The 19,844-nt window shown below is 59.3% G+C and overlaps 1 protein-coding gene across 2 annotated transcripts; it reads right to left on the reverse strand.

The window, feature by feature from the left end:
* Positions 1-613: 613 nt before the first annotated feature.
* On the reverse strand, positions 614-18,962 carry PIK3R2 (phosphoinositide-3-kinase regulatory subunit 2). Of its 2 annotated transcripts, none has more exons than XM_065652429.1 (16): positions 18,875-18,962; positions 12,481-13,209; positions 9,049-9,141; positions 8,515-8,577; positions 7,583-7,714; positions 7,237-7,438; positions 7,041-7,126; positions 6,454-6,559; positions 6,250-6,348; positions 5,960-6,140; positions 5,634-5,759; positions 5,368-5,510; positions 5,007-5,183; positions 4,653-4,724; positions 4,039-4,209; positions 614-3,299 (listed from the first exon to the last, which is right to left on the reverse strand). In XM_065652429.1, the coding sequence occupies exons 2-16, from the start codon at positions 12,818-12,820 to the stop codon at positions 3,107-3,109; spliced, it is 2,184 nt and encodes a 727-aa protein (XP_065508501.1). In that variant the 5' UTR covers positions 12,821-13,209; positions 18,875-18,962; the 3' UTR covers positions 614-3,106. The 2 variants fall into 2 exon arrangements, with proteins under 2 accessions (XP_065508501.1, XP_065508502.1); XM_065652430.1 differs by lacking the exon at positions 18,875-18,962 and adding an exon at positions 16,147-16,204.
* Between the last annotated feature and the right edge of the window lie 882 nt (positions 18,963-19,844).

Here is a 19,844-nt window from a genome sequence, read left to right on the forward strand (position 1 = left end):
ACGTGGGGACGCCCGGCTTGGGTCACCCTGTCCCCGCTGTCCCACCCCGCTCTGGACACCCCGTCCCCGCTGTCCCCTTGGGAGCCAAGCCCCGAGTTGGGGTTTTGGGGTCACAGCCCCTCGCTCAGCCCCGCCGGTGGCTGCCGCTTCCCCGCAGGTTGTGACATGTTGGGGACAGAAACCCAACACCGTGCTCGGCGTCTCCAAACGGGCAGGGGGGTGGCTCTGTGTGGGACCCCCCCAAATCCCTGTGGAACACCCAGGGGCTTCGGTGCTGCCCAAAAAAATCCCTCTGGGCTCATTGCTGGTGCTGAACACGGAACCTCGTACTTCCCCCCGCTGTTTTTAGCCGCTGTTTCCGGCTGTTTCTCGCCCCTCGGGGTTCGGTGCCACCTCCTTGCGGTGCCACCTCCCTGCACGGGGACAATCCCCGCTTGTCCTAGCCCCGCAGGTCCCCAGGCGATGGGTCACATCCTGCGCCCAGCCCAGGATGAGCCCCATTGGCACAACACCCACAGAAATCCTCGCAGCCCCTTTATTAATTCTGTTTATTTCTTCCTTTTTTTTTTTTTTTTTGGTCGTTTTTGTGTTTTTTTTTTCTTTTGAAGTACCGTACAAAAAAAAAAAAAATCCTCTTACAGTAACAAATACTGGGTTTTACATTAGTAAACATCAACAGAAAGAGCATAGAGAACTACTGCTGGTAACGAACAACTGAAGTGGCGAGTTATTGATTATTGCGGATACCTAGGGACTAAAAACCACGCGGTCACCACGTCCCCTCCGAGCACAAAGCCACCAGTGACACGAGAGCCCTCGAGGGGGTGACAACGGGGGACACGAAGGGACGAAGCCCCAGGTCATGCCCCGGGGAGCAGGAACGGCCACGTTGTACCCACAGGACACGGGTTTGGGGACACGGGGGGGGGTCACGAAGCAGCAAAGCGGAGCCCAGGACTTTGAAAACACGTCGCTGCCGGGTCACCCGGCGCTGGGAACAGCACGAGCAAAAGCAGCAAAGGGACAAATGACAAGGAGCTGATTGCAAGGGGGCTGCGTGGGTTGGGGAGCTCGGGGTGGGGGGGATAAGCTGGGGTTTTGGGGGGCAAGTCGGGGAAAGGGGGCCCTGGAAAGGGCATTTTCCTCCTCGTTGTGCACAGGACTCGCGAGCGGTGTCACCCTGGTGGTGACGGGTGCCAGGACAATGCGCAGGGGTGACCGTCACCCCCCCAGTGCTCCTGGGGTGCAAGAGGCTCTGGCTGGGAAGGGGCAGCGTGGGGTGAAAATTCAACAGAAAGGGTCAAAAAAAAAAAAAAACACACCATCAGGAGAAGCTGGAATGTGGGGCAGGAGCAGCAGAGGCTGGAAACCCCCAGCGGAAGGATTTGGGGTGTTGCAACAGCCCCCCCAGCCCCAGGAGGGTCTGCAGGGACAGTGCTGAGCACCCGTGCTCTCATCTCTCACGTGGCCGAGCCCAAACTATTCCCTTAATCATCCCCGACGGCTTTTCCCAAGCGATCCCCAAAGCCAAAACGCACACCGAGAAACCAGAGCCAAAAAGCACAACGCACGGAGCAGGGTCTGTACAGCCGAGAACCGCCGCGAGCAACAGGAATAAGACGTTTTGCTCCAGCAATCGCAGCTCCAAAAGGATCCGGGGACCGTCCCGCGGCTGAGCTGAGTGGGGACAAGGGACAGCACGGTCCCCGACGCAGGTGGCACGTTGGGGAGGGGACGGAGGCAGAGCAGCACCCACGGACATGGCGCAGCCCGAGTCGCGACACGAAGCAGAAGTGGCAGAAGCTCCGGCATCCACCGGCTGCAGCCCGGAGAAGGGAAGAGCCTCTCCGGCTAGTCAAGAGGACGATGAACGCTTTCTTCCAGCCAGGCAGGCAAAATAACCCAGCAAAGCAAACGCCACCGCGGCCTCGACTCTTAAAGCTCTTCCAGGGCCACCCCTGCTGCCCTCGAGCGCTCTGACCTCAGCGTTATCCAAAAAAAGCCACAATAAATCCCGCGCCGGCGACCCCCGGCTCCTTCACCCCAATTCCCCGTACAGTACTGACGATTATAAGTGCTTTGCATACATAATTCCACGTCATGCATATACATTTCTACGTGCTCAGGAGATACCGTCCTCCCGCAGCAGACAGGTCCTTCATTTCGGGGAGGGCTCATCGTGTGCGTCGCCTCCGGCCCCTCCTGCTGCAGCTGCAGGAGCCCAGTCCAGAACAGCCCGGCCGGCCGCTTGTGGGAGTTCAGCAAAAACCAGGACTAGGGAAGCAGCCGATTAGGAAATGAACCGTATTTACAGAGCTACAACAGGTTAAGTTTGCAAAGATGCACCAAAAGATAAGCCTGAAACGACCAGCTGCACATCCCCCAGATTCTGCTGGGAAAAACCACGGGTACCGACAGGGGTTTCACAGCTTAGTTGGCACAAATGAGACGAGAGATTCGGCGCTTAACCAGATCCTCCCTCCCCGGACGGCAACGCTCCAGGGGGGTGGTGACATCAGGGAACAAGACGGTGAGGTGGAGTGTGATGTGAGCGGAGACCTCAGCCCAGAAGCCCTGCGGAGGACGGGGATTCTCCTTCCTAAATGAGTCGGAGGAGCAGCACCCCTCGTACCGAACAAAACCCCCGAGGGAAGTGAGAGCAGAGGATGCACATGCTCAGTGGAGCCTCCTCCTCCTCCAGCATCAGGCAGGGACCCCGCAGTGACACGGGGACGGTGACACACGCCGAGGAATTGGGAAGGCGATGCATAGCGGGACGACCTGCCTGCAAGAAAGGATCTGACCTGCTCATCGGAGAAGAGGAGTGGGCTGCGTTTGCCTCCCGGCAATTCAGATCACAACTGGATCCCACCTCCTAAAGGCTGGAAGAATCGACAGCTCAGCCTGGTTTTTTTTTGTCCCACCAGCCAACGCGGGTTTCAAGCTACTGACCAAAAGGGACACCAGGAACGGTCACAGACATCTCAGAGGCTCTGGAGGGGCAGGAGCACATAGACTCGAACTATACAGGGTGCGAGAGTCCAGAGCCAGAAAGCAGCGCCCTGGGGAGAAGCTGGAGGCAGCTCTTGCATGGTGCACGGGCTGCTCATCTGGCCGGCGGCTGGGACAGGACGGGGTGAGCCAGGGTGACATTCAGGGAGTCATTGTGCTGCACCAGGGACGTGTGCTTGTAGTGCAAGACCAGGTCCTTGAGGGAGGCGTAGAGGTTGTAGGGTTCGGCGAACCCGTAGCCGGTGGCCGTTTTGTAGATCACGCAGTGCTTGGTGTCACCGTCCACCCTGCGGGGAGATAAGGGAGCACGGGTCAGCGCATGGCGGGGACAGGGACAGCAGAGCACACGTGGGTGTCACCTCAGAGCCCCGTCCAGCCTGGCCTGGGATGTCTCCAGAGACAGTTCATCCACCATCTCTCTGGCCAACCTGGGCCAGGCTCTCAACACCCTCGGGGCAGCAATTTCTTCCTCGTGTCCAGCCTGAATCTCCCTCCTTTAGTTTAAAACCATCACCCCTTGTCTTATCGCAACAGGCCCTGCTCAAAAGTTTGTCCCCATCTTTCTCATGGGCCCCTTTTAAGTACAAAAAGGCCACACTAAGGTCTCCCCGGAGCTCCTCTTCTCCAGCTGAACACCCCAACTCTCTCAGCCTGTCCTCCCAGCAGAGCTGGTCCAGCCTCGGATCATTTCTGGGGCTCCTCTGGCCCCTCTCCAGCAGGTCCATGTGTGTCCTGTGCTGAGGACTCAGAGCTGGAAGGGGGATCTGACCAGAGCGGAGCAGAGGGGCAGAATCCCCTCCCTCCCCCTGCTGGGGATGCAGCCCAAGATACAACGTGATTTCTGGGCTACGAGCCCACATTGTCGGCTCACGGTCAACCTTTAATCCTCCAGCATCCCCAACTCCTTCTCCGCAGGGCTGCTCTCCATCCCTTCGCCCCCCAGCCTGTTACCAGTACCGGGAGAGTGATGCGGGAGCACAGCCCATGCCAGGCACGTCCCGGCAGGTCTGCGTGGGGGTTACTCACACCACAGAGCAGGCGTAACATCCCTTCTGGCTGCTCTCGCGGATCAGGAAGGTGCCGTCTCGTTTGCCGCACAGCATCTCCTCCGCCTGCAAGCGGTTGATCTTCCCCACGTACCACGTCCGCTCCTCGTGGTGGGGCAGCTCCTCCTCGTCATCCATCATGGAGTATTGGCTGCAACCGAGCACAGGGAGGGTCAGGACCCCTTGGTTTGGGGACACGGCCCCCGCATCTCCCTTCTGCCATCTGCTGTCACCCCTTCCAGCAGGGATGGTGTCCCCAGCTCCCAGGTGGGTAGATGGGACTTGCCCACGGTCCCACAGCCCCCCACATCCTGAGAGGATGAAAGGAAACGGCCTTAAGTTACGCCAGGGGAGGTTTAGATTGGATATCAGGAACAATTTCTTCCCCAAAGGGCTGTCGGGCATTGGAACAGGCTGCCCAGGGCAGTGGTGGAGTCACCATCCCTGGAGGGGTCGAACAGACACAGAGATGAGGTTCTCAGGGACATGGGGTATTGCCAGGGTTGGGTAACAGTTGGATTCGATCTTGAGGGTCTTTTCCAACCAAAGCGATTCTCTGATTCCACCCCACAACACGTCAGCGGGGACACTCACTCCTCCGTCTCGTTCTTGATGCCCAACCACTCGTTGATTTTCTTCTGCCGGGCTCCTTTCTGCGTCAACCACCTGGGGAGGGACAGGCAGAGCTCAGCGCGGGCACCGTGCCCGGATCCCCAACGTGCTCGGATCCCTGACGCCAGGCGCTTGTTCTGCTATCACCAGAGGGCAGCAGCCATCCCCTTTGAGGGGCTGCCATGCCCCGAGGCCACACACTGCAGGGCTCAGCAGCCCACAAGCCGGTTTTACAAACCCCAAAACCCTCCAGGAACCAGCTGAATGGCTCCCAGCTGGGCTGGAGGGGCAGCAGGGCCCTGTTCCCAGCCCTGCGCGGGGGCAGGAATTACTTACACCAAATACTGGTCCCGGAGTTTGCGCAGCTGCATCAGGTCTGGCTTGAGGCTGTTCATGCGTTTGTCGATCTCCCGGTTCTCCGAGGCCTGTTTCTTCAGGTCCTGCTCCAGCTTCATCTTGCTGTCGTGGATTTCCGTGATGCGAGATTTGAGTTTCTCTGAGTTCATGAGGATCCTTGGCGGGGGGAAAAAAAGGTTTAGGCTGCGAGCCAGCGTGGGGGAGGCAGAGGAGGCGGCCTGCCAGCTCCAGCACACAGCACGCTGCTGGGGAGGTGAGGATTGCGCATGCCTGGGCCGAGGATGGTCCTTTCCAGCCCCCATCCCCTTGCAGGACAGGTCACGGCACCCCCAGTCCTCACCGTTGCACCTCCTTCTCGTTGCCCTCCCGTCGGAAGCGCTCGATGTACTCCTTGCTGCATTTCTCCTGCGTCTGGCACTGCTCCTCAAAGATCTTGATGGTCTCGTTGAAAGCCTCGATCGCCGTCCTCTTCATCTGCAGCTCCTGAAAAGGGAGGGGAGGGCTGAGGAAGGGGGAGGACTTGGGCAGGTTTTTGCTCATTCTCATCCCTTCTCCTCCTGGCCCAGCGATCAGGGGGTGTTGGGGCAGCCCGGGGGGTGTCGGTACCTGCGAAGTGCGCGTGTACTCCTCGTACAGCAGGTCGTACTCCCAGCTCTTGTCCTGGTACTGCTGGTGATAGACCTTCAGCTGCTCCCCAACGGCCTCCACGCTGTCTTCTTTCACCACTTGGTCCTGCCGTACAGGCAGCCTCGGTCAGGACCTGCTCCTGCCCCTCGGCGAGGCAGCTGCTCCCACAAACCGCCCCCCAGCACCCCAAAAAGCGACGTCCCAGCACGGGGCAAGCAGTGGGATGCTATTTGCCAAGGATGGATGTGCAATGGCCCCTGGTTGGAGCTGCGCTCCCAGTTTTGTCCCAGCAGCTCAGGCCTCACCTGCTGGTACTTGGAGATGGGGTAGAGCAGCCTGGTGTCCAGTTTGGCGTTATACTGGGCGAGCGACTCATGCCGGTAATGGGTGATGAGCTCCACCACCGAGCCGAAAGTCAGGGGCTCGGAGAAGCCGTATTTCCCTTCCCGGTGAAAGATCTTGATCAGCTTGTTATTGCCGCCCTTCCTGCAGCGGGGAGGGGACAGAGGGCACCGATCACCACCCTGACGTGTGGGACACGCAGTGACAACTCCCTCCCAGAGCAGCAGAGGCTCTCGGGGACCCCAGTGCCCACCTGAGCGTGAGCGTGTACTCTCCCTGGATCTTGCTGGAGGCGTCGCGCACCAAAAAGGTACCATCTGGTGTGTCCCGGAGCTTTTCATTCACCTCCTCCCTGCAAGGAACGTGATCGTCATGGCCTGTGAGGTGCCAGCAGAGCTCCCTGGGATAACGGGAAGGACAGGGCGTACAGGACGTCACCTGCCAGACACCCCCTTACCGAGAAATGTCCCCCCAGTACCACTCGGCGTCCTGCAAAGGCACGCTGTTCCCGTTGGCCAAGCTGGCTGCGCTGGGCTTTGGCTTAGGAGGTTTTGGAGGCAAAGCTGGAAGAGAAGGAGGGGAGAAGGAGGGGAGAAGGAGGGTGGCCTCATGTCCCAGCTCCCTCAGTGCTCCCCTCCCAGCAGTGACCATCCTGGGAAGCCCCCTTGGCCACCACGCTGCCGGGAGCTGCTCCAGACACATCTACAGCAGCAGCTGAACACTTTGAGCTGCCCCCAGGCACAGAAACACCCTCGGCAACCCGCTCGTGGGGGCAGAGACTCCGCACCCACGGAGCACAAACGCCAGCGCCTCAGGCCCCAAGGAAGGGGCGTCTTTTTGACGTTGAGGGCGGTGAGAGCCTGGCCCAGGTTGGCCAGAGAGGTGGTGGATGAACCATCCCTGGAAACATCCCAGGCCAGGCTGGACGGGGCTCTGAGCAACCTGAGCTGGTGAAGATGTCCCTGCTCATGGCAGGGGTGGCACTGGGGGAGCTGGGAAGGTCCCTTCAACCAAAACTATTCTGTGATTCTTTGATGTCAATACCTGGAGGCAACTGCTCTGGCTCCAACTCCTTCGTCTGCAGAAGTATCTCCAGGAAGAGCACGGAGAAGTCAGGGCTCAGCTCTGGGCTGCAGGGAGAGAGGAGCAGAGATCAGCAGCTGTTGGGGAGAACTTGGAATTTCTCCCATGCCTGAGCCCTGGTGTTGCCTGCTCCATCCCAGCCAAGAGCCTGCCGTACCTGGCGCCGGGCAGCCGGAGGAGCAGGGGCCCAAAAATCTCTCCCAGGGCCCGAGGGTGGAGGTTGTTGCTCTCGGCTTGCTGCGATACCTTCCCCAGATGCCGGAGCAGGAACTGCAGGGTGAGCGTGTTCTGCAGCGGGACCACAGGCGACTCCAGGGCCAGCAGCAGCTGCTTCCGACAATTCTCTGGCTGGGGGATCTCTGGGGAGAGAAGAAGACACGATGGAAGAGACGGCACCATTCGCCACGCTTCGGCTGTGTCACACAGACCCCACAGCCATAGGAAATATTGTAATACCCCAAATGTGTCCATCCCACCAAGCTGCGCATTCCCGAAGCTCTTACCCTGCAGGACACGCAGGATGTCCCCGTGCACGGCCACTGGCACCACAGGGGACGGCAGGTCCTGCAGGTAACCCCGCAGTGCTTCACCCAGGGAGTGCACGTCGAAGGGCTCCAGGTCGCCCAGGGTCCAATCTGTCGGGACAGAGACATCCCATGGGTGGTGGGCACAGCACTGGGCACCAAACGGCAGTTCCAGTGCTGCCGGCACCAGTCCTGGTGACTGTCACACACCACGTGGGGACACGGATGATGCCTGGAAGTGCCCCCCTGCACCCCAGAAATGAGGCTCCCGGCAGAGTGGAGCCATGGCTCCAGCCAACAAGCTGAGCCGTAAGATCCTCCTCTGCTCATTTGTGGTGTGACAGAGCAAGAGAAAACTCTGCCAGCCCATCAGCAGAGCACCCCGAGAGCAGCGGGACACAAGCGCAGGGGTTCGCTTGGTGGGCTGCGAGTCTCTGAGCTGGCGTCACGTCCCTTTCACAGAATCATTTGTGTTGGAAAAGCCCCTCAAGATCATCGAGTCCAACCGCTCCCCCACCCCTGGCACTGCCCCATGTCCCTGAGAACCTCATCTCTGTGTCTGTTCGACCCCTCCAGGGATGGTGACTCCACCACTGCCCTGGGCAGCCTGTTCCAATGCCCGACAGCCCTTTGGGGAAGAAATTGTTCCTAAGATCCAACCTCAACCTCCCCTGGCGCAACTTGAGGCCGTTTCCTCTCATGCTTTGCTCCAGCCCACGGATGGGGACAGGAATCCCCCCCATCCCGTCCCTTCCACACGAGAGGGGGATGTGTGGGGCCGTCCCAGCCCCACGGCAGTGGTGCTGGGAGCCAGGAACTGCCTGGATTGCATTAGCACTGGCGCTGTCACATCCCCTAATCTCCTCCATCTGAGCCGATTCGCCTCCTCCCCGCGCCGAGCTGGTTCTTACCGGTTCGCAGCGCTTGCCGCAGTTCGGAGCCAGATGTCCTGTACAACATCTCGCTGTCTAACCCTGCAGGAGGGAGGGCGCTGCTGTTAGCGGCGAGCCCTGCGGCTCCCAGTGCACGTACCGGTTTGGTGCCAGCCCTGTGCCGGCCGGGCAATGGCTACGGCACGGCTAACCGGGGCTGGACCGTGTCCAAACCGACCTCCCGCAGCCCCCGGGACACTCGGGTTAGCGGCCCCGTTTCTCCTTTGCATCACAGATCCAGGTTGGAAGCGTTTTCCAAACCCCAGCACCCCCAGGCCTCTGCAGGTGGGGGGTGAGCCCAATCCTGGGGAACAGCAGCTCAATTCAGGTCGGGGAGCAGAGACCCCCCCCACATTTCTGCAAGAAGCTGCATCCAGTGTCCCCCACGGAGCTCCATCCAACGCCAACAGCTTTTAAAGACAGCTGCCTCCCCCTCTGCCCTCGCTGGGGGGCTTTGGGGTGGTCTCAGCCCCTCAGTGCTCATTTTGGGGGGTGCTCAGCATCTCCCCTTACCTTTCTTCTCAATAGCTTCCACCAGTTTCACCAGCAGTGGCGGCGCGAGCTCTGGAGGGCTGAACTGGTCCTGCAAATCCGGGAGAGGAGACACTGGAGGGGGAAAAAGAGGGAGGGAGAGAAGGGGATCAGACCCTGCTCAGCCCCCCACAGATGGGCTGGGGTACAAACAACCAACGCTGCTCCCAACGCTGGTGTCCCAGAGCGAAGAAAAACCACGGCCATGAGGCCACAGCCCACGCAAACACCGCACGGAAGCTGCGGGGAACCCATAAACTGGCTCAGAAACCAGTATGGCACTGGTTAAGCCCGGCTTTGCTCTGAGCCCCCAACAGGGTGGGTTTGGGGGATCCCTGCTGCTCCCCTGTGTCCCTGGGTTCAGTCCCTGCCCAGGGCTGGTGGAGCAGGGCCAGGGAGCTTGCTGGCGGCGCTGAGCCGCGATTAAACCAGCAGAACGCCGCGTCAGCAAATTCCTGCCCTCGATTGCTCGTTTAACATGGAAACCAGCCCTCGGCCTCCCCCGCCGCGCACGCCGTTACGGGGCACGGACACGGGACTGGAGTCCTCCCCACTATTCCCAGGGGATCGACAGCTACATCAGGCATTTCGCTGTCACCTCCAGGAGATCACGATGTCCCAGCGCCGGGCACGCTGTGCCGGAGGGTGACACATGCCAGGGCAGGAACACGCAGGCCCGGGCAAGCAGCTGCCAGCGGGAGGTTTGCCAAAGGATGAGCCGTGCCAGAGCCCCATTTTTCTTCTAATTAAGCACTAGCCAGTGCAGGAGGCTCCTCGAGGCTCATCCACAGCACTGGGCAGATCCCTGGGAGCCCATGGTGGGCGAGGACACCCAGGACACTCCACAGGTGAAAAAAGGCCGCTCCCCGTTGTGAAACATGGCTCTGTTGTCACGGATCTGACCCCAAGGCGCCCGGTGTGGTCTCACAGCAATTCTGGAACTCCTCCCGCACCCACGGGGAAACGCAGCAGCTCGCGTGGGTGCTATGGAGCAGAGGGGCAGGCAGGCAGTTCTGTGAGGGCTTGCGTTGTTTGGAGGGGGGTAAAACCGCCACCAGAAAGAGCCCCCGGGCACGGGAAGGGACCCAGCGTGGTGCTGGTCGGGCTGGGGAAGCTGCAGGCGAGGTGCCAGACTGGCAGCTCTGGGCCTGACCCCTTGGGGAAGGGCTGAAAGGAGAATAAATACTGGTGCTGCACACGTGGCCTGGCCGGGATTGTGCTGTTTCAGCAGGCAGCAGCTTGCCTTTTTGTAAAAAAATAAAATAAAATAAAATAAAATGAGGGAGGCTGTGCCGGAGCCGGCCAGGCCGCCGCGAACAAGGCTGCTCACAGCACGGCCGGGGCAGCTGCGGAAATAGTTCCCAGCCGCATTTTCCGCTCGTGTTCTCTACGGAAGGCAAAGCCCAGCAGCTTGTAAGTCCGTGGGCAGAAAGCGCTGGGTTTTGGCTGCTCGGTGGGGACAGTGCCGCTCCAGGGTTGGGTGGCAGTTGTGGCATTGTCCCTGCTCCGTGTGTGACACCGCGGAGCTCAGGGGTCCCTGTCAGCCAGGATGGGACAACAGGGCAGAAATGCCACCAGCTCTGAGCTCCGCAGGGCAGCCAGGAGACATCCCTGCACCTCCCAAAGCACAGACCACGAAGAAATAACACGAGCTTGGCTTAAACATAGTTTTTCAGTCGCAAAAATGCGTCTCCCCACCAGCATCCCGGTGCCAAAATGGCCTTTGGGGTTTGAATTGTCACCCTGAGGCCCCAGCTGTGGGGATGCACCCACAGGGGATGGGGACAGGGCTGACACCCCCCTGGGGTGCCCTGGTACCCCACCCGCTCTCTGCTCCATCCCCGGGCAGGGTGCAGACCGGCCAGGTTTGGGTTTCTTTCCCAACCTTGTATTTTCTGCGTGTTGGGCGCTTCGGCACGTATCTCCTTCCACATCCCCGCGATCCCCACCCCTGCTCAGGGCGACGGTTTTGACCACCCAAACATGCCTCAGACAAGCTCCGCTCGAGACGAGGAGGAGGAGGAGGGAGCCCACGGAGGCACAAATCCAGCAAATGCAGCCCCCGAGGGAGCGCGGGGCTGGACGCGGGCACGGCCGGCGCATCATCCACCACAGAGCGTGCCCCTGGCTCCCGGGAGAAGCTGCTTTCTTGGAAAGGCAGGTTGTGAGCGGGATGACTCAGGACAGCGGCTCTCACTGCCAACCCAAACTCACGGCCCTGCCGCCTTCCCACCCTGCGGAGACATTTCCCAGGGCCGCCCCTCCGGCTGTGGGGCAGCTCTGGGGAGCTGCAGACACAGCCCCAGCACCCCAAGTTAAGAGACGGGGTCTCCTTTCTGTGCCTTATGACCCCAGAGATGTTCCACACAGCCTGAAGCATCTGATGGGACGGGGAGGAGTGGGAATGCATTCTGATCCCCGTCAGCTCCTCCGCTGACCCTGCTCCCCCAGTACACACCAGTTCGTGGTGTTCTGCAAGGTATAGGAGGAGCAAAGGCAGTGAAACGTGGCTATCGCCCCTGTTTGCCGTCTCAGAGCACACGGAGCCTGCTGAGCCCATGCCACAAGGCCTGTAAAACACAAAAATATAAAAATACAGGCGAAAAGAAGGTCGGTCCCGAGCCCAGCGCCGGCCAGGATCAGCCATGGAGCTCTGCGATCTGCGGGAAGGGACGGGTGCCAGGCAGAGAAGCAATTAGCTCCAGTTCTCAGAAGTTCTCTTTTAGAGCCTGACTTTTCTCCTCTTTGCCCAGAGACAAGTTAATTGCGTGTCTCAGCGGGGCCGAGCGGCTCTTGGCAGGGAGCGATGCCCCGGGCGCTCCGGAGGCAGGGAGGTGGTTGGGAGAGGTCAGGAGTTGTTCCTAAAGGGAGGGAGAGGAGCAAAACCCTCAGCAGAGCAGGGAGAGGGTCCAAGGACCACAGGGATCCTGGCTGGTCACAACCAGAGAGGGAGAAGGATCCTGGAGCGGTAACAAGGAGTGGGACAAGGCTCGCTCCAAGAAGCTCTGCTAAACTCCCAAGAAGCTGGAGGGACAATGTGCTTTCTTTAAGTGCGAGCCCAAAACTGAGACATGAGGAAGGAATTATTTGCCCTGAGGGTGGTGAGAGCCTGGCCCAGGTTGGCCAGAGAGCTGGTGGATGCCCCATCCCTGGAGACATCCCAGGCCAGGCTGGACGGGGCTCTGAGCAACCTGAGCTGGTGCAGATGTCCCTGCTCATGGGTTGGACCAGATGAGTTTGGAAGGTCCCTTCCAACCCAAACTACTCTGTGATTCTGACCCCCAGGCCACTTGACCATGCTGCTGCCAAGCCAAGGGCTTCACCGCTGTCCTGCAAAGCCACCAACACCCCCTCATTGGCCACACGCCGGGAGTGGGGATATCTTGGAGCAACCCGGCCCGCGGCAGCGCTTACCTTGCTCCAGAGCCTCCGGCAAGCGGCCCCCGCCGGCCCCCGGCGTGGCGGGGAGGGGTCTCTGCACCCGCGGCCGGTGAGAAGGGACCGAGATCTTCACAGGCCCCACGTACTCCACATACGTGCCGGGAAAGTCACCCTTCTGCTTGGTCCGCTCATTAACGCCCAGGATCCACCCGATCTGGTTAGGGGTCTGCTCATCCCCGTCTTTGAAGCCCAAGGCTTGCAGGGCCCCCTTGCTGACCACCAGGATGTCCCCGGGCAGCAGATCGATGTCCTCCTCGCGTTCCTTGCGGTAGGGGTAGAGCGCGCGGTACTGGAACCCATCGGTGCTGCCCATCCTCTCTGCGGCGGGGAGACGGGCTCTGAATGGCGAGGCAGCGCGGTTTTTGGGTGAGAAAGGAGGGATTTCAGAGGCAGCTCTCCCCCATCGGCGTTCTGAACGTCTCGACGTGAACCAGCACCGCAGGAGCCTGGTCTGGGTGTCCCGGCACGCTTAGGTGCAGCCCCTTTTCCTGAGCTTGAAACCGCGATTCAGCCAAATTATGGAGCAAAGGGAGAAGGAGACAAACATAATCCAGCACTCGTGAGCGGGCATGCAGCGGAGAAACAGGAGATCAGGGTCCGCTCCGCTGAAAAAGAAGCAGGTTTCTTGGAGTCTGGGGGGCAAAACCACGGTGCGATTCCAGCCTGGAACAGCGTGACGTGCTCCGTCTCCCTTCCCAGCGCCTGCGAAGAGAAGAAGAACCTGTCACTGCACAGTCAGACACTCAAACCGCCCCCAAGACGCCAAGATTTAAACTAGGGGTTCATCTGAGCAGCTGGGAGAGGTAGGACTCGCTTCTCCCCTCCCTAGCAGCTGCTGCTGAGCCCTGGATCCAACCAGGAGATGCTTAATTCCAATTTACACTCCCAAAAAAACGAGCGAGGAGCTGTGTGCAGGAATGTCACCTCCTCCCTGCTCCAACCCGGCACCGGCTCTGCATCTTAAAGAGGTTCCACTCCTGCTTCTCCAGCTCACCCTCCTCGCAGCACTTATGCAAACAAGACAACAAACAGGACAAAAAAGCCTTTTTATGCAGGAACTTCTGCACAGAGAAAAGGGTGACCTCCGCAACCACCAGCTGGAGGCCCTGAATAGGAGCAAAACAAACAGATTTAACCTTTTCTTGCTAAATCGATTCGATTTCACAATTCACCTTTACATCTCCTCCATGCGCAAAGTCATCTTCTGAAGGTAGCTGCCCACAAATGCAGGTTAACCGAGCTTTTGGCAAAAGGCTTTCGAGATGCCTTTGCCATTCCCACAGAGCAGCACTTCAAAGCTTCGCTCTGAGCAAAGTAAATTTTTGAACTTTTCAAAAGCAGCACCAGCATCAAGCGTGGGCACGGGTTCTTCTCGCAGAAACGGAGGCGAGACGAGTTAAAATAACCTTCAGAAGCCTTCGAGTCTGCTTAAAGCTGCTAACTGCCTTTCAGCTATTCAGAGAGAAATTGAAGAATAAGCTGCCTGCCCTGCCCAAAAATCCACCAAAAAAAAAAAAAACAAACCCCAAACCTGGGTTATAACATGTTGTTGAAGGGATGGATGAGCTGGGGCATTCCCACCAGTCGGGCACGTCCTTTTTTTCCCATCCCCTCCCGGTTGCACCGGCCAGTTTTCCACTTCCCCGGGGCAAATCCCAGTTCTCTCAGCAAACCTGGACCTAGGGGCACTCAAACCCCAGCCTTCCCAGGGACACCCCGAGCTCGCCGAAACTCCGCGGGTCCTCTTAACTCTTCGAGCCGTTTTGGCCCAAAACCCACCCGACCCGGCTCAAACTTTCGAGTCTCATCTGCAAACTATTAGCGAGCAGGAAGGAGCTTTTCAGGGCTGCGGGAGGGAGGCGCGGGGAGCCCGGGCACCCTTCCCAGCGGGGCCAAAGCCAAAGCCGCTCCGACCGCTGGCTGGACTCCGCGAGAGGCACTAACGCCAGGGATCTGCGCTATTTCAAAATAAAACCTCCCGGGCCAGCAAGACGTTAAGAGTTCACGTCGGCTCCAAAGCCCCTCGTCCCTCTGGCACGTTCCCACCCCCATGCGCCGCCAGAAAGCCCAAAATCGGTGCAAATCTCCCCCGAGGAGCCAGTTTTGCCTCTCCGCAGCCAGCTCGCCACGCTGCGGGCTCCTTCTCTTGACAAAAAAAGGCAAAAAAGAGGCCGTGGCACATAAAACCTGTGCAGCAGCCAGAGCCCATGCTCGTTGCTTGGGCAAGCGTCCCGGCTGGGTTTGCTTTGCCATGAAGGAGCAGGCGCTGCCCTCGGGGATGCAGGATGCTCGCAGGCAGGATTCGGCGGGTGAGGAACAGGATCGAGCTTGATTTGGGTCGCTGGAGAGTTTTCCTGCAGCTCCAGGAGCGATACGAGGCTGCAGGACTCATGGGGAGACCCCGGGGATGGGGTATTTGCAAGAGAAGCGGCACATCCCAGCGGAGCCGCCACGCAAGCTCCCGCTGCACCGGGATAGCATTTCCCCAACCCGACCAGCTCCATCCAGGAAAATATTACTTCATCATCCAGAGTATAAAGATAGATTTATGAGCAGGCTTCTCGCCCCTCTAAACGCTGCTTGTCAGGGTCCGACAGACCCTGTAATTGCACCCAGAGCCCAAACCCAGCGGGGCTGGTGCTCCCCGGCTTCCAGCCCTAGCTCCCGGTGCCTCCGACAAGGCTGGAAGGACAAAACGCTGAGCCCTGGCGAACTTGTTCAGTAGCTTTTTTAAAACTTGCATGAAAGGGTGGGAAGAGGGAGAGAGTTGCCCCGGAGCAGCGAGTCTCTCCAAAGAGCAGGTCCTGCAGCTTCTGCTCTGAGATTCAGGCTGGACATAAGAAATTTTTGCCACCGGGGGTGGTGAGAGCCTGGTCCAGGTTGGCCAGAGAGCTGGTGGATGCCCCATCCCTGGAGACATCCCAGGCCAGGCTGGACGGGGCTCTGAGCAACCTGAGCTGGTGCAGATGTCCCTGCTCATAGCAGGGGTTGGACAAGATGATCTCTAAGGTCTATTCTATGATTCTATGACTCTTTCCAGCCTCCTCCCCTGTGGTGGGAACACAGATGCAGCTCTGTGCCCCCCCTGCTATCCATGTCCCAGCAGGTCACTGGGAAAATGAAAAAATACAGAAAATTTAAAGCCAGAACAGGGGTGAGGAGCCTCCTGCGAAAGCCAAATCCACACAGTAAATGCCAGCACCGTCAGGGGAAACACTTGTCCCAACGTCCTGCCACAGACCCGGTTAGTGTTTTCCCAGACTGATCTGTGCACGTGGGACGGCAGGAAAGCTCCGCACCCCCCCGAAAAGCAGCCGAGCGAATCCGCCCGTCTTTGGGGAGAGAGAACAGACGCTTCCCAAATCCCTAAAAACCAGCTTTTTGCAGGGAAGGCGAGCCGGGAAAGGCAGAACCGAGAGCCGGGGACAGGCAGGAGCATGTCGGCTGGAAGCGGAGCCGTGACCGGGGGCTCTGCGTGCGCGGGAGACGGGGAGCGGGTTGCCAAAAAAGATTCCAGCTGGGCTGGGCTCCAGCTTCTCTCAGCTCTCGGAGAAGAACCTGGTGTGTCTGCCGCGCTGGCGAGCGCTCGCTGAGGCCGCTCTGCAAAAAAAAAATCCCATGCATCAGACATCTAAATACCTTTGGTAAATCTATCTCAGCGCCCAGGAACAATCCCTCGATTCATTAACTGCTGTCAATACTTGCTTTGTTTAATACATGGGTCTGAAACAAAAAACACATTACAAGCCTTTTTTGTGTGTGCCCAGCGCATAAATAAAAGTATCTTAACGTTTTAAATGTGGTTCCTGTGCCTTTTTAACCCAGTTCCAAGTGCAGTTCAAAGTTCGAAGCCAGACTGAGAATTATTTTCCCTGCAGTGAGGTGAAAAAAATGCATAAAAATATTTTAAAGAAGAATATGCTTACGACAATCTAAACAGCTCAAATCTTTCCAAGTTACATCAAATCCTTAGCGGGCAAAAACCCACCAAATCAAGGCTTGAACTGCAAAACCCTACATGTTAATGGGTTACAACGAGAACAAACTTTTCCTTTAATTAAAAAAAGAGAGAAAATGGGACAATGCAACTGGGCATGGAAATAAAAATGGACACGGAACCGCCTGCCACATTGTGCCCTATGGTGACAATTGCTGCTGCATCGAGTCCTTCTGCCCTGCACAGCTGGGGTGAGAGCTTGGGAATCCCCAGTGTATAATTTGGGACAGATTAGGCTGGTTTTACCTCTTTTCTCACCAAGAAACACTCCCCATGCAACCACCCCCTGCCAGGGACACAGAGCACTTACTGCTCAGCCTTGAATTTCAGTAAATGTTTCGCTTTACTCACGGAAGCCCAAGGAAATGAAGGAGTATCGCCAACATTTCCACTGAAAAAGTAAATGTTATGGTGAGCAGGGACCTGAGGAGCCTCATAAATCCCTTCCTCGGGATAACCGAATACCTTCCTCATTTTTAAGAGAGAACTACTTCCATTTAGGAGCATTCATAGGGCTGGGATTAGGGACTTCTTTTTCAGAAATAAACCCAATGTTTTGGCTACTTCCCTCAAAAATTACAGTTTAAAAAACCCCTGAGTACATTAAAAAAAAAAAACACCAAAAAACAACTGCTCTTGCTAACTTATCTGCTTAGAATCACATTCCCTGGGGTATTTGAGATTTCTACGCCGATTTTTTAGCAGCTCTGCACAGCAATCACGTTAGCAGGCCAACATGTTTCGGGTATTGGTTGAGAAAGGCAAGACCTTCCAACTTGAGAAACCCACTGTCCCTTCCTCTGTTTGCTTTTTATCTTCCATTACTTGGCTACTCTAGCTCCAAGCTGCGGCTCCACATATTCCCAGAGGAATTAAAAGAGCTCTCGATATTATAAATACTCCTTTTTTTTTTTTTTCTTTTTCATTGTAAACACACCCCAGCGCTGGGAGCGAAGCGCCGGCGCTCTGACACGGCTCCAAACTGGCTCCGCAAACCGCTCTGCTCCTCGCCGCGTTCCAGCTCGGCCACAGCTTCTCTTCCAACCCGGAGCTTTTGTCCGGCGAGACCCAATTGCGGGCAGAAAAGGATTTCCCCGTTGTGCCGAAAGCCACGTTCCACCGAGTTAAAAACTGAGATTTTTGGGGGCAGCGATGAGCTTCGGGAGACCGGAGCCTCGCCGCGAACCGCACGGGCAGATCGAAGCACGATCTGCCCACGTCAGAGAAAAGAGTCACCAAAGAAAACCAAACCATCGCTTGGACTTTCCCACATCATGGAGGAACCGATGAGTAGAGCAGAGGCCAACCCAGCCTCGGGGACACGCCAGCCCTCCGCAGGGCGGGGGAATGGCCAGGAAAGCAGTGATTTAGGCTATATTTACTCAGCTGTCTCCATTCTCTCGCTCTCACAGAGAAAGTCACAGGGCCAGTTCCCCAGTGGCTCTGAGAGTGGCTCGGGAAATAAAAGCCCAGCTTTACCAGGGAGGAGAGGCGGCCGTTCCCCCGCCACGCCGGGTGCCGAAAGGCGCAATCCTGGTGCCACTCTTTGCAGTTCTCATTTTAAACTGGCTTTTCCCCACCCCGGTTTTGTTTCCTATCGAACACAGAGCCTCGGTTTTGGATGTACATGGCCACGGGAAGGTCCCTCTTCAAAGGGGTCGAGAAACATCCCCAGGATTGGAAGGGACGCAGGGCACAAAGAGGGGCTGGTCATCACCCCAGAGCCAGGGTTTGGGGACAAAGCCGCAGCCACCCTGGCTGGGCAGGAGCACCCCTGGGTCACCCAGCCCCAGTCTGCTGGGGCAGAACTGCGGTGGGGACAAGTCCCCAGCCCAGGCGGGAGCCCTGACAGGGGCTTTGTCACCCCGAGGGGGTGCCCGGGACCCCAACAATGAGGGGGGGACCCTACCAAGGGGGAGGTCCCTGCACCGGCACCGTTGCATGGAGAATGGCACTGAGGTCCCCACTGCAGGGGACGGAGAGAGGCCGGGGGGGCTGGGGGACACGGCCCTTGCACGGGGAGGGGACAGGGACAGCGGTGGCACCATGGGGCGGACACAGGGGACCTGCCCTGGCGCTTCGGGGAGAGGGGACAGGGCCAGCCCGGGGGTGGCACAGCCCCGGGAAGGTGGGGGGGGGGGGTGACACTGCGCTGGCAGCACCGGGAGAGGGACGGGGACAGTCCCGGTGCGGCCCCCGGGGACGGGGCACAGCCTCGGCCCAGCGAGGCCACCCAGGGCCCCCGGGGCGCCTCACGCTGAGGGGCCGCGCTCACCGCGGGTCCCGGCGCCAGGCGCTGGGTCTGGCTCCCATCCCGGCCTCCCCTCTCCCCCGGTCCCGGTCCCGGTCCCGGTCCCGGTCCCGTCCCACCTCTCCGCCGGCCCCATCCGCCGCCGCTCGGCTCCAGCCCGCTCCGACCTCCCAGCCCGGCGGCAGCCTGGGAAAGGGCCCGAACGCCGCCGGAACGGCCCGAACCCGCCCCGGAAACACCCGACAGATGCCGGAGAGGAACGAATCTCTCCGAAGGCTCGCTGGCCCCGCCCCTTCCCTCGGCCGCCGGCTGCGTTCGGGACCACGCCCCTCGCCCGAGCCGCTCCGGAAGGAGCCGAGTGGTTGGCGGAGCCGACGGCCGCTCGGTGCCGCGGGAGAGCGCGGCGGCGCCTCCTGGCGGCGGGGCGGGACCGCGGAGCGGGCACCGGGGCTGCACCGGGCACCGGGACGGCACCGGGCATTGCATCTGGTACCGGGAATGCACCGGGCATTGCACCGGGCATTGCACCGGGCATTGCACCGGGCATCGGGGCTGCACCGGGTACCAGGACTGCACCGGGCATTGCATCTGGTACCGGGAATGCACCGGGCATTGCACCTGGTACCGGGAATGCACCGGGCATTGCACCGGGCATTGCACCGGGCATCGGGGCTGCACCGGGTACCAGGACTGCACCGGGCATTGCACCTGGTACCGGGACTGCACCGGACATTGTACCGGGCATCGGGGCTGCACCGGGCACCGGGACTGCACCGAGCATTGCATCTGGTGCCGGGAATGCACCGGGCATTGCACCGGGCATCGAGGCTGCACCGGGCACCGGGACTGCACCGAGCATTGCATCTGGTGCCGGGAATGCACCAGGCATTGCACCTGGTACCAGGACTGCACCGGGCATTGCTCTGGGCATTGCACCGGGCATCGGGGCTGCACTGGGCACCTGGACTGCACCAGGCATCGGGACTGCACCGGGTACCAGGACTGCACTGGGCATTGCACCGGGCATTGCACTGGGCACCGGCACTGCACCGAGCACCGCAGACACAAGGCACTGCGCCGGGTACCACA

The sequence above is a fragment of the Caloenas nicobarica genome, chromosome 27 (assembly GCF_036013445.1).
Source record: "Caloenas nicobarica isolate bCalNic1 chromosome 27, bCalNic1.hap1, whole genome shotgun sequence".
NCBI lineage: Eukaryota > Metazoa > Chordata > Aves > Columbiformes > Columbidae > Caloenas > Caloenas nicobarica.

Bases quoted from the DNA above. Each gene is read 5' to 3' on its own strand.
- PIK3R2 (XM_065652429.1), bottom strand. From the start codon at position 12,820: ATGGGCAGCACCGATGGGTTCCAGTACCGCGCGCTCTACCCCTACCGC. The intron at 5,760-5,959 runs GTGAGGCCTGAG...CCTGTACGGCAG, and splicing joins CCATCTCCAAGTACCAGCAG to GACCAAGTGGTGAAAGAAGA. The intron at 4,725-5,006 runs GTAAGTAATTCC...GTCCCTCCCCAG, and splicing joins CTCCGGGACCAGTATTTGGT to GTGGTTGACGCAGAAAGGAG.